General features: G+C 42.4%; 1 protein-coding gene across 1 annotated transcript in view; it reads right to left on the bottom strand.

The window, feature by feature from the left end:
• Positions 1 to 12,839, bottom strand: part of IRAK1BP1 (interleukin 1 receptor associated kinase 1 binding protein 1) — a 42,714-nt gene extending 29,875 nt beyond the window's left edge. The window contains exon 1 of the mRNA XM_003404384.4: positions 12,316 to 12,839. Coding sequence (XP_003404432.1) covers positions 12,316 to 12,630 — 315 coding nt within the window. The 5' untranslated portion in view covers positions 12,631 to 12,839. The remainder of the gene's footprint in view (positions 1 to 12,315) is intronic.
• Positions 12,840 to 14,065: the final 1,226 nt, after the last annotated feature.

The raw sequence follows: 14,065 nt of genomic DNA, 5'->3' as shown, positions 1-14,065 counted from the left end.
GCGCGGCACCGCTCGCGCGCACTGGGTGGGCGTCTCCCGCATGAACGGGTGGGCCCGCCCCCTGGGTCAATTCAGGGGAATATAATTGGACCCCGTGCTCACGCCCCGCCCACGTGCGCACCCAAATCCCAGCGGAATGGCTCCCCGTCTGGGACGCTGTTTTCCCCGTTCTAAGACCAGTCACTTCCGGGGATTTCTCCCTCCGGTTCACTGCGCCGCACTCGCGGACTGGGTGGGCGTCCTCCCGCACGAACGTGTAGGCCCCATCCCGGGTCGCTTTAGGGAAATATAGCTGACCTCCCGCCCGCTCACGCCCCGCCCGCTTCCTGCCAAACTCCGGGCAGGACGGGTCCCCAGCTGGGACGCTGTTCTCCGCGCTCCAATATCAGTCACTACCTCCCGGTTGCTTCTCCCTCCGGCTGCGCCACTACGCCGCCCGCGCCAACCAGCTAGACTTCCTCCCGGGATGGGTTCGGGGAGGAAGGGCTGGGCCCCCCGTCTGTGCCGTCTGCCCCCCTGGGCTCTGCCCCAGATCGGGCTCTGAAGGTCACCTGCCTGGTATGCTGGCTCCTAGTTCTGAAAATGGTCGCTGTCTGCCCGTATTTGTTCGTTTTCTGTCTCTAAGTCTGTGCTTGTTGTTCAGAGTTCGTAGATTGTTATGTATGTGATCGATTCCCTTGTTTTTCCGAGTCTTTGTTGCAAGAGGGATCCGCGGCAGCGTCCACCTAATGCGCCATCTTGGCCCTGCCTCCTCCCCTTTTTTTTAGTTTAATTTTTTTAGTTATAGTAAAGTATATTCTGTGAATTACACTTCTACAGGCTTTGATAAATGCAGTCATATATCCACCACCTCAGTACCATACAGAATAGTTCCTTCACCTTTGAAGTTCTCCTGTGCATCCCGGTCATAGTCAACCACTCCCTGCTACAACAAGTAATTTTGCTGTCCCTATAGTTATGCCTTTTCCAGGATGTCACATGAATGGAATCATAAAATATATTGTCTTTTGGGCCTGGCTTCTTTCTTTTTCATCCATGTTGTTATGTGAATCAGCTTGTACGTTTTTATCGCTGAATAATATTCCATCATATAGATGTGCCACAGTTTGCTTATCCATCCTCCTGTTGAAAGACATTGTAGTTGCTTCCAGTTTTCATTACTACATTCCCACACAGGTCACCGTCCGAATGTAAATTTTTAATTCATTTAAGTGCAAGGGTGGGTTCTATGGTAAGTCTTTTTAAGGGTCACAATGAGTCAGATTCAACTCAATAGCAGTGGGTTTGGTTTGGTTTATGGTAAGTCAATGTTTAACTTTTTAAGAGACTGCAAAACTGTTTCCCAAAGTGGCTGTACTATTTTTCAGTCTTGTTTTGCAGTGAATGAGAATTTGTTGTTCTTCATCCTCACCAGCATTTGCATTGTCAGTTTTTTATTTTTCAAATTTTAGCCATTCCAAAACGTGCATAAACAGCCCTGGTGGGGCAATGGTTAAGCAATTTGCTCTCATAAAGATTACAGTCTAGAAAACTCTATGGGGCAGTTCCACTCCCATGGGGTCACTATGAGATGAAAATCAACATGATGGTACCTAATAACAAGAACAGGAGCGTGTTGTTGTTATTAGGTGCTGTTCAGTCAGCTCTGACTCATACCAACCCTATGTACAACAGAATGAAACACCGTCCAGTCCTGCCCCATCTTCACAATCTTTGTTATGCTTGAGCCCACTGTTGCAGCCACTGCATTAATCCATCTTATTGAGGGTCTTCTTCTTTTTCACTGACAGTCTATTTTACCAAGCATGATGTCCTTCTCCATGGACTGATCCTCCTGATAACATGTCCAAAGTATGTGAGACGAAGTCCTGCCAACCTTGCTTCTAAGGAGCATTCTGGCTGTACTTCTTCCCAGACACATTTGATCAGGTTATAGTATATTCAATAATCTTCACCAGCACCATAATTCAAAGAAATCAATTCTTCGGTTTTCTTTATTCATTGTCCAGCTTTTGTATGTGTAGGAGGCAGTCAAAAATACTGTGGCTTGGGTCAGGCACACCTTAGTCCTTCAAGTAACATCTTTGCTTTTTAACACTTTGAAGAGGTTTTTTGCAGATTTGCCCAATGCAATGCATCGTTTGATTTCTTGACTGCTGTTTCTATGGGTGCTGATTGTGGATCCAAGTAAAATGAAATCCTTTACAACTTCAGTATTTTCTCTGTTTATCATGATGTGGCTTATTGGTCCAGTTGTGAGGATTTTTGTTTTATGTTGAGGTGTAATCCATACTGAAAACTGTACTCTTTGATCTTCATCAGTAAGTGCTTCAAGTCATCTTCACATTCAGCAAGCAAGGTTGTGTCATCTGCATATCGCAGGCTGTTAATGAGTCTTCCTCCAATTCTGAGGCCCTGTTCTTCTTCATATCTTCCAGCTTCTCAGATTATCTGCTCAGCATACAGACTGAATAGGTATGGTGAAAGAATACAACCCTGATGCATACTTTTCCAGATTTTACACCATGAAGTATCCCATTTTTCTGTTAGAATAACTGCCTCTTAGTCTATGTACAGGTTCCTCATGAGCACACTTAAGTATTCTGGAATTCCCATTCATTGCAATGTTGTCCATAATTTGTTATGATCTACACAGTCAAACCGTCCAACCTGGGGGGCTCATCTTCCAGCACTGTATCAGACAATGTTCCGCTGCTATTCATAAGGTTTTCACTGGCTAATGCTTTTGAAAAGTAGACTGCTGGGTCCTTCTTCCCAGTCTGTCTTAGTCTGGAAGCTCATCTGAAACCTGTCCTCCATGGGTGACCCTGTTGGTATGTGAATACCGGTGGCATGGCTGCCAGCATCACAGCAACACGCAAGCTCCCACAGTACGACAAACTGACAGACACGTTGAATCTAGGAAAATTGGAAATCATCAAAAATGAAATGGAATGCATAAACATCGATATCCTAGGCATTAGTGAGCTGAAATGCACTGGTATTGGCCATTTTTGAATTGGGCAATCATATAGTCTGCTATGCTGGGAATGACAACTTGAAGAGGAATGGTGTTACATTCATCGTCAAAAAGAATGTCTCAAGATCTATCCTGAAGTACAATCCTGTCAGTGATAGGATAATATCCATACACCTACAAGGAAGACCAGTTAATACAACTATTATTCAAATTTATGCATCAACCACTAGGGCCAAAGATGAAGACACAGAAGATTTTTATCAGCTGCTGCAGTCTGAAATTGATTGAACATGCAATCAGGATGCATTGATAATTACTGGTGATTGGAATGCTAAAGTTGGAAACAAAGAAGAAGGATCAGTAGTTGGAAAATATGGCCTTGGTGACAGAAACAAAGCCAAAGATCAAATGATAGAATTTTGCAAGACCAGTGACTTCTTCATTGCAAATACCTTCTTTCACCAACATAAACAGCGACTATACACATGGGCCTCGCCAGATGGAACACACAGAAATCAAATTGACTATATCTGTGGAAAGAGACGATGGAAAAGCTCAATATCATCAGTCAGAACAAGGCCAAGGGCCGACTGGGGAATAGACCATCAAATGCTCATATGCAAGTTCAAGCTGAAACTGAAGAAAATCAGAGCAAGTCCACGAGAGCTAAAATACGACCTTGAGTATATCCCACCTGAATTTAGAGACCATCTCAAGAATAGATTTGATGCACTGAACACTAGCAATCGAAGATCAGACGAGTTGTGGAATGACATCAAGGGCATCATCCATGAAGAAAGCAAGAGGGCACTGAAAAGACAGGAAAGAAAGAAAAGACCAAGATGGATGTCAGAGGAGACTCTGAAACTTGCTCTTGAGCATCGAGCAGCTAAAGCAAAAGGAAGAATTGGTGAAGTAAAAGAACTGAATAGAAGATTTCAAAGGACGTCTCGAGAAGACAAAATATTATAATGACATGTGCAAAGAGCTGGAGATGGAAAACCGAAAGGGAAGAACACGCTCGGCGTTGCTCAAGCTGAAAGAACTGAAGAAAAAATTCAAGTCTCGAGTTCCAATAGTGAAGGATTCCATGGGGAAAATATTAAATGATGCAGGAAGCATCAAAAGAAGATGGAAGGAATACACAGAGTCATTATACCTAAAGAATTAGTTGATGTTCAACCATTTCAAGAGGTGGCATATCATCAGAAGCCGATGGTACTGAAGGAAGAAGTTCATGCTGCTCTGAAGGCATTGGCGAAAAACAAGGCCCCAGGAATTGATGGAATATCAATCGAGAGGTTTCAACAAACAGATGCATCATTGGAGGTGCTCACTCATCTATGCCAAGAAATATGGAAGACAGCTTCCTGGCCAACTGACTGGAAGAGATCCATATTTATGCCTATTCCCAAGAAAGGTGATCCAACCGGATGTGGAAATTATAAAACAATATCATTAATATCACATGCAAGCAAAATTTTGCTGAAGATCATTCAAAAATGGCTGCAGCAGTATATCGATAGGGAATTGACAGAAATTCAGGCCAGTTTCAGAAGAGGATGTGGAACCAGGGATATCACTGCTGATGTCAGATGGATCCTGGCTGAAAGCAGAGAATACCAGAAGGATGTTTACCTGTGTTTTATTGACTATGCAAAGGCATTCGACTGTGTGGATCGTAACAACCTATGGATAACACTGCGAAGAATGGGAATTCCAGAACACTTAATTGTGCTCATGAGGAACCTTTACATGGATCAAGAGGCAGTTGTTCAGACAGAACAAGGGGATACTGATTGGTTTAAAGTCAGGAAAGGCGTGCATCAGGGTTGTATTCTTTCACCATACCTATTTATCTGTATGCTGAACAAATAATACGAGAAGCTGGACTATATGAAGAACAGGGCATCAGGATTGGAGGAAGACTCATTAACAACCTGCGTTATGCAGGTAACACAACCTTGCTTGCTGAAAGTGAAGAGGACTTGAAGCACTTACTAATGAAGATCAAAGACCACAGCCTTCAGTATGGATTACACCTCAACATAAAGAAAACAAAAATCCTCACAACTGGACCAATGAGCAACATCATGATAAACGGAGAAAAGATTGAAGTTGTCAAGGATTTCATTTTACTTGGATCCATGAGCAACAGCCACAGAAGCAGCAGTCAAGAAATCAAAAGATGCATTGCACTGGGCAAATCTGCTGCAAAGGACCTCTTCAAAGTGTTGAAGAGCAAAGATGTCACCCTGAAGACTAAGGTGCGCCTGACCCAAGCCATGGTATTTTCAATCGCATCATATGCATGTGAAAGCTGGACAATGAATAAGGAAGACCGAAGAAGAGTTGATACCTTTGAATTGTGGTGTTGGGGAAGAATATTGAATATACCATGGACTGCCAAAAGAACAAACAAATCTGTCTTGGAAGAAGTACAGCCAGAATGCTCCTTAGAAGCAAGGATGGCGAGACTGCGACTTACATACTTTGGACATGTTGTCAGGAGGGATCAGTCCCTGGAGAAGGACATCATGGTTGGCAGAGTACAGGGTCAGCAGAAAAGAGGAAGTCCCTCGACGAGGTGGATTGACACAGTGGCTGCAACAATGAGCTCAAGCATAACAACGATTGTAAGGATGGTGCAGGACTGGGCAGTGTTCCATTCTGTTGTGCATAGGGTCCCTATGGTCGGAACCGACTCGACAGGACCTAACAACAACAGGAATTAATGCCGAAAAACATTAAGAACATGTATAAAGATCTAGCTACAAGGATATTCATTTTGTCATTATTTTAAATAATGAAAAACTGTAACCAACTGAATATAACTGTGTTTCTGTCATTCCCTATCTCAGTTTGAGTCCCTCCAGAAGCAAACTCCCCAAAAAAGATTTGAGTATACACAGTAGCTAATTTTGCAGGTGATCTAAGAAACACCAGTAGAGGAGTGGGAAAGGAAACAAAGCCATTTAAGGGTGTATTATCAAGTAGTTACCACAGTAGGCAAATGGAGCTTAATCCAGCTGAGTAATGTTGAAAACTAGTGTGGAACAGATGCCTCAGAGTTGTATCTCCCAAATGGTGAGGAAGCTGGGATCTTTTTTCTACCTTACTCTCCTCAGTCATTAGTTGAAGACTGCTTGGGTCAGGCAAGACTGTGTTAATTCCCCAGCACTACTAGCTGGTCCACTGGCAGGCAAAGTAGACGCGCAGGCAGCTAAAACTTTCAGGCAAGGAATTCATAAATGATGACAGATGGAAGCTGGGTTTGCATGCACAGAAATGTAATGTGCCAGGAGGATTTGAGAGGACTGTCAAAAGTATCTCCACCATGCGTCTGTCAGTTTGTCGTACCATCGTGGCTTATGTGTTGCTGTGATACTGGAAGCTTTGCACTGATTTTTCAAATACCAGCAGGGTCACCCTTGGGGAACTGGTTTCAATGGAGCGTCCAGACTAAGACGTAGGACCTGGCAGTCTACTTCTGAAAAAATTGACCAGTGAAAACCTTATGAATAACTGCAGAGTATTGTCTGATACAGTGTTGGAAGATTAGCTCCTCAGGTTGGAAGACACTCAAAATATGACTGGGGAAGAGCTGCCTCCTCAAAGTAGAGTCGACCTTAATGATGTGGATGGAATCAAGCTTTTGGGACCTTCATCTGCTGATGTGGCACTACTCAAAATGACAAGATACAGCTGCAAACACCATTAATAATCAGGATATGGAATGTACGAAGTATGAATCTAGGAAAATTGAAAATTGTCAAAAATGAAATGGAACACATAAAGATCGATATCTAGGCATTAGTGAGCTGAAATGGACTGGTACTGGCCATTTTGAATCAGACAATCATATGGTCTACTATACCAGAAATGACAAAGTGAAGAGGAATGGTGTCGTGTTCATCATCAAAAAAAACATTTTAAGATCTATTCTGAAGTACAACACTGTCAGTGATAGGATAATGTCCATACTCCCACAAAGACCAGTTAATATGACTTTATTATTCAAATTTACACACCAACCACTAATGTCAAAGATGAGGGAAGTGAAGATATTTACCAACTTCTGCAACCTGAAATTGATCAAACATGCAATTTCAGGTGACTGGAATGCCAGAACTGGAAACAAAAAAGGATCTATGGTTGGAAAATATGGCCTCGGTGACAGAAATGACACTGCAGATTGCGTGATGGAATTTTGCAAGACCAAAGACTTCTTCATTGCAGATATCTTTTTTCAACAACATAAACGGCAACTATACACGTGAACATCACCAGATGGGAAACACAGGAATCAAACCAACTATATGTGTGGAAAAAGACAATGGAAGTGCTCAAGTATCATCAGACAGAACAAAGCCAGGGGCCGACTATGGAAAAGACCATCAATTGCTCATATGCAAGTTCAAGTTGAAGCTGAAAAAGATTAGAACAAGTCCGTGAGAGCCAAAGTATGACCCTGAGTATATCCCATCTGAATTTGGAGACCATCTCAAGAATAGATTTGGTGTGTCGAACACTAATCACCAAAGACCAGAGGAGCTGTGAGAAGATATCAAAGACACCATATATGTAGAAAGCAAAATATCATTAAAAAGACAGGAAAGAAAGAAAAGACCCAAATGGATATCAGAACAGACTTTGGAAGTTGCTCTTAAAAGTACAGTGGCCAAAGTGAAGGGATGAAATGATGAAGTAAAAGAGCTGAACAGATGATTTCAAAGGGCTGCTCAAGAAGACAAAAGTAAAATATTATAATGAAATGTGCAAAGACCTGGAGTTAGAAAAACAAAAGGGAAGAACACATTTGGCATTTCTCAAGTTGAAAGAACTGAAGAAAAATTCAAGCCTTGAGTTGTAATTTTGAAGAATTCTACAAGGAAAATGTTGAATGATGAGGGAAGCATCAAAAGCAGATGGAAGGAATACACAGAGTCACAGTACCAAAAAGAACTGGTCAACGTTCAGGAGGTAGCATATGACCAAGAACTGACAGTACTGAAGGAAGAAGTCCAAGCTGCACTGAAGGTGATGGCAAAAGTAAAACAAGAATCCAGGAACTGGCAGAATACCAACTGAGATGTTTCAACAAACGAATGAAGCACTGGAGGTGCTCACTCATCTATGCCAAGAAATGTGGAAGACAGCTACCTGGCCAATTGACTGGAAGAGATCCATATCTGTGCCTATTCCAAAGAGAGATGATCAAAAAGAATGTGAAATTTTGCTGAAGATCATCCAAAAGTGGTTGTAGCAGTGTATCAACAGGTAACTGCCAGATATTCAAGCTGCATTCAGAAGAGGATGTGGAATGAGGGATATCATTGCTGATGTCAGATGGATCTTGGCTGAGAGCAGACAATACCGGAAGGATGTTTACCTGTGTCTTATGGACTATGCAAAAGCATTCCACTGTGTGAATCATAACAAATTATGAATAACACTGCAAAGAATGGAAATTACAGAACACTTAATTGTGCTTGTGAGGAGCCTATACACAGACCAAGAGGCAGTCGCCTAAACAGTGCAAGAGGATACTGTGCAGTTTAAAATCAAGAAAGGTGTGCGTCAGGATTGTATTCTTTCACCAAACTTATTCGGTCTGTACGCTGAGCAAATAATCTGAGAAGCTCGACTACGTGAAGAAGAATGTGGGATCAGGATTGGTGGAAGACTCATTAACAACCTGCAATATGTGGATGATACAACCTTGCTTGCTGAAAATGAAGAGGACTTGGCACCCTTACTGATGAAGACCAAAGACTACAATCTTCTATATGGATTACACCTCAACATAAAGAAAACAAAAATCCTCACAACTGTACTAATAAGCAATATCACGATATACGGAGAAAAGACTGAAGCTGTCAAGGATTTCATTTTACTTGGATCCACAATCAACGCCAATGAGAAAAGCAGTCAGGAAATCAAACGACATATTGCATTGGGCAAATCTGCTGCAAAAGACATCTTTAAAGTGTTAAAAACCAAAGATGTCACTTTGAGGACTAAGGTGTGCCTGACCCAAGGCATGATATTTCCAGTGGTCTCCTACACATGCAAAAGCTGGACACTGAATGAGGAAAACCAAAGAATTGATGCCTCTGGATTATGGCATTGGCAAAGAACAGTGAATACGCCATGGACTTCCAGAAGAATGAACCAATCTGTCTTGGAAGAAATATAGCCAGAGTGCTCCTTAGAAGCAAGGATGGTGAGATTCATCTCGTATACTTGGAACGTGTTATCAGGAGGGACCAGACCCTGGAGAAGGACATCATGCTTGGTTAAATGGAGGGTCAACCAAAAAAGGAAGACCCTCGACGAGATGGACTGACGCAGTGGCTGCAACAATGGGCTCAAACACAGCAACGGTTGTGAGAATGCGGCAGGATCGGGCAGTGTTTTGTTCTGTTGTATACAGGGTCACTATGAGCTGGAACTGACTTGATGCACCAAACGGGATGCATCTGCAACATCCCTCTACCTAAAATCTCAATCACCCACTGCCAAGAAAATAAAGGATCAACATACTGCAGTTAGTTGTTAAGCACATGGGCTTTGGGGTCAAAGATCTTGATTGGGGTCTAAAACTCTGCCACTTCCTACCTGTGTAGGGGAAAAACTATCTGCCAGTAATCACTCTTGTCCTGAAAATTGTCATCTGTAAAATGGCAATTAAAGCTTCTATCTCATATGGTAGGAATGAGTATTAAATGAGGTAACATTTGTCAAAGGCTTAGCAATAGTACGCAGTTTTTATCGGGGGGAAAAAAATGATAACAGGCAAATATTGGCACTTACAGTCTAAGGGGGAGCACACAAATCCGAAAACAAAATAATTAGATCTGCTGAGTGCTATTTAAAAATGAACAGAGTGATGTGATAGGAAATGATTAATAAACATTTGTTGGTTGAGTGAGTGAAACTGAGTCTTAGAGAAATAGTGCTTAAAATGTTAAAACATGTTTTCCATGAAAACAGCATTAAGAATGGCTATATGCTCACACAAGCTCATAAAACCATAAGATCTATAATATAGCTGAACTAATAGTTCATTTAGTGCTTCATTCATTTTTTCCCTTTTATACATTCGAGAACCATTTTCTGAGTACACATTGAGACGTGTATGATACGTAACTTATGAATGCAAACAAAAGACAAATCTCTGCTCTGGGAAGATTTAGAATAAGGAGGAACAAGTAAATCAATAATTATAAGACAAGGTAATAAATATTGCTGAAAGCGGAGAGTTGAGTGTGGTATGGAGTTATGTTAGGAAAGGACTCCCAAGGAGGTGAGCTTGGGCTGGCTCTTAAAGGAAAAAAATAAGATGGGAGAGAGATGACAGGAAATGAGGAATTGAGGATGGAGAGTTAGGCTCAACTTATTAAGCAGAGGAGTTTAGACCTTAGCCTAAAGGCTTTGAGGAGCCTTCGAGGAGGGGAATGATGGAATAAACCTTACAAGTCAAGATTCCAAAGTTTAAAAGATAATAAGGACTTTGTGGAAACCCCTTATAATTTATCCTGAAAGGTAATATAAATAATATTTTGCATTACCTACTGAACAAAGTATCTATATGACGGCTTTCCTCCAATAGCACAGATAATTAAGACATTACTTTCTTTCCTATGTCCTGCCTTGAATACTGAATTTGGATGTAATTACAGAAGGCTGGAGTTAGTAATCCATTTTGCTTTACATATCTGAAGTTAGAGCCGTGTGAGCTCAGTATACATTTTATGTAAATAACTTAAGAACTAGTTATATTACCCAAACAGGACTGAAACAGCAGCAGTTTTCTAAGGAAATATTTTGCTGCATATTTTATTCAAATCATTTACAGTTAGCACTTGCATTCTCCTAAACTGTGAAATCTAGAAAAATCCTTTCCAAAATGATTTTTTAATAACTTATATTTGTAAATGCAGTACAAATATATTTGCTCCTTAAAATAAAAATTTGCTTTTTTGGGGTGTAGCATTTCTAGCAATAAACCACAAGTAAGAATATCTGCACTTTTTATGAACTCACTGTTATCCTGGTTAAATGACAACCTATGGCCTATAGGGTCCTACTCTGTAAAATGAGGAAACTGAGATGGTTGACCTCTATAGTTCCTAATTTTCTTTTACTGTAATTATCTGGAGCCTAGCATGGTGGTGTAGTGGTTAAGTGCTACAGCTGCTAACCAAAGGGTCAGCAGTTCGAATCCGACAGGCGCTCCTTGGAAACTCTGTGGGGGCAGTTCTACTCTGTCCTATAGGATCGCTATGAGTCGGAATCGACTCAACGGCACTGGGTTTTTTTTTTTTTTTTTTTTTTAGCATAGCAGGAAGCAACCTAGATTTTGGTCTCAGGAATACATGAGCTCAGACCATTACTTCTTCAAGTCAGAGAAATGGAGATATTAAAACTTGCCTAATAAAAAAATAAATAAATAAAAGCTTTATGTAAAATAAATAAGGTTAGTTCACTTTTTTCCTTCTTTCCTTAGATAAAGTCTTAATATTTATTTAGTGACTTGTGTCATGGACATCCCTGGTAAGCAAGTACAGGTACTTCATACATGTGGCATCTTGGCGCGCGCGCGCGCGCGCGCGCACACACACACACACACACACACAAAGTCAAAACTAAAAAAGTTGGAGAATTTTTTTTGAAATCTTTGTAAAACGAAACCAGATATTATTTTTCCCCACTAACATGGGCTTTGGAAAACAAAACAAACACACTGAAGAACCAACCATGGAAGGCAAAGCTTTACATGGCCGACCTTTCTCTTCACTTTTCAATTCCTGGTACAGAATAAAAACAAAAAACGCTTACTGTTTAGCACGTTACCAAGGCAAACATTTTCATCTAACGTTTCAAGTTCAACATTTTATGGTTAAAAACAAAGCTTTACGTGGCCGACCTTTCTCTTCACTTTTCAATTCCTGGTACAGAATAAAAACAAAAAACGCTTACTGTTTAGCACGTGACCAAGGCAAGCATTTTCATCTAACGTTACAAGTTCAACATTTTATGGTTAAAAACAAAACCACTCGCAGAAAATATCTCCAAAGAAAAACTCATCCAAATTTGCAATCTTTTATTTTACCAGTTCCCTGCGGCCCATAATTTCTCCCATCTAGAAGAGACACTGGTCAAAAGTTCACTCTGCCAGGTCGTAGGGCTCTGAAATACCGATGCCAAAATGCGTCTCCGACACTAAGACCACCTTACGCTCATCCCAGATCCAGGGGCCCGTCGGGACTACCCTCGGCCTCGCCCTTTGTGCGGCCCGGTTCGAAGTTCCTTCCTGGCGACGCTCTTACCTGCAGGCCCTGCTGCTGGAGGCTCTGCGTGATGTAGTCCAGGCGACGATTAACGCTCTTCTTGGCCTCGGCCACTGCCTCCTTGGTGCTGCTCACCTGTACAACTACCTGCGCCCGATCAGGGCCCGCAGACACCTCCGCGGTGCCGCTTACGTGCACCTCGCGGGTCGTAGTTTGGGACTGTGCTGAGGGAAGGGGACGGGGGAGGCTAGGCAGCGTCCCTCTGTCCGAGACCAGGCTGTTCTCTCGGCCCCGGTCAGCCCAGGGAACCAGTTCCACGAATACCCGCGACGGAGGGGCCTGCTGCAGTGACATAGCGAGGGCAGCCAAGTTTCCATAGCTACCCCAGGCCGACGGCGGCCGAGGGGGCCAATTATGCCCGGCGCTAAGGATGCCGGGATGGGCTTTGAGGCCCGGCAGCTTCTACAGTTCCCGAGGTACGCGTGTGGGGCAGTTTTGCGGCTTCTCCTGTACAGGTGTTGGCCGAGCGAGTTTTTAATACGTCTGCCTCACCGCCCTCAAAAATCTAAGCGGGCTGTCTCTGCAGCCTCCCTGTTAGTGAGCTCCGCCCCTAAACGCACACGCCTCCTAAGAAGTTTGGGGAGGGGAGCTGGGGTAGGATCGCGGTGGGATTGCTCCCTTATTTCTTTGTTGCAGGTCTGTAATTACTCTCAGCCTTGTCTTCTCCGAACGAGTCTTGGTGGCGTAGTGGTTAAAGAGTTCGGTGGTTAAAACGCTGGGCTGCTAATCCAAAGCTCGGGGGTTCGAACGTACCGGCAGCTCACGGGAGAAACAAGTGGCGGTCTGCTTCTGTAAAGATTTGCAACCCTGTGGGGAGGTTTTACTCTGCCCCTACAGGGTTGTTATGAGTCTGAATCTACTCAAGCAACGTATTTTTTTTGGCCACGGTGGCTATGAGTTGGAATCCACAGCAGGGCAGCGAGGTAGGTTTGGGTTTGTCATCTCAGATTTTACCAATCCCGTCTGAAGGATTACTGCAGGCACTAAAACCAAATATCTTTTTGAGGCCCCACAGCGCCAGTGATTTAGTTAAGCTACATTTTATGTTTCTCCACAGGGTTCTGTTGTGATGAACTACTTTTTGCCACTTTGGTATTGGGCAGTTCATGATTACCCTGAATCTCTGTTTCTTCCTCTAGAAAGCAATGCTGATAATACCAACTTTCACATTTGCTATGTGTTCGTAAGGTGCCCCTTACATGTACAGTGCTTGGCATACGGAGGCCACAGTAGAAAATAATAAAAAAATTATTAGTAATAATTGTTAGAGATAATAGTTAAAACTTTGGCGGGATTTTCAGTTTTCTCTGAAATCCCTGGGAATGGTCTCGGTCTTGAACTTAGACAAGACAAACTCAAATGGTGTCAAAGCACATTCAACATGGATATTGCTGAACCTGTGCAACTTACATGTTTTCTATACCCTTTTCTTGAGAGAACCTCCATAATACAAATCTCAAGTTCCCCTCTTCCACCCACCTCCTCAAATTAAGTGGGTTTTCTCCATAACACTAGGTAGTGATTTTCATATAAATAGCTCTCCCATTCTATCTCCGATTGCAACCAGAATTTTATCAAGAGAATTGAGCAAAAAAGTGAAAATTTTTAAATAAATGAATTGTTACGGACTGAATTGTGTCCTCCAAAAATATGTGCTGGAAATCCTAACCCATATACCTGTGTTTGGAGCCTTGGTGGTACGGTGGTTAAGTGCTCAGGCTGGTAACCA

Source organism: Loxodonta africana, chromosome 1 (assembly GCF_030014295.1).
Source record: "Loxodonta africana isolate mLoxAfr1 chromosome 1, mLoxAfr1.hap2, whole genome shotgun sequence".
In the NCBI taxonomy this organism is placed as follows: Eukaryota; Metazoa; Chordata; class Mammalia; order Proboscidea; family Elephantidae; genus Loxodonta; species Loxodonta africana.
The sequence above is the reverse complement of the archived record's forward strand: the minus strand, read 5'-3'. Positions and strand labels throughout refer to the sequence as shown.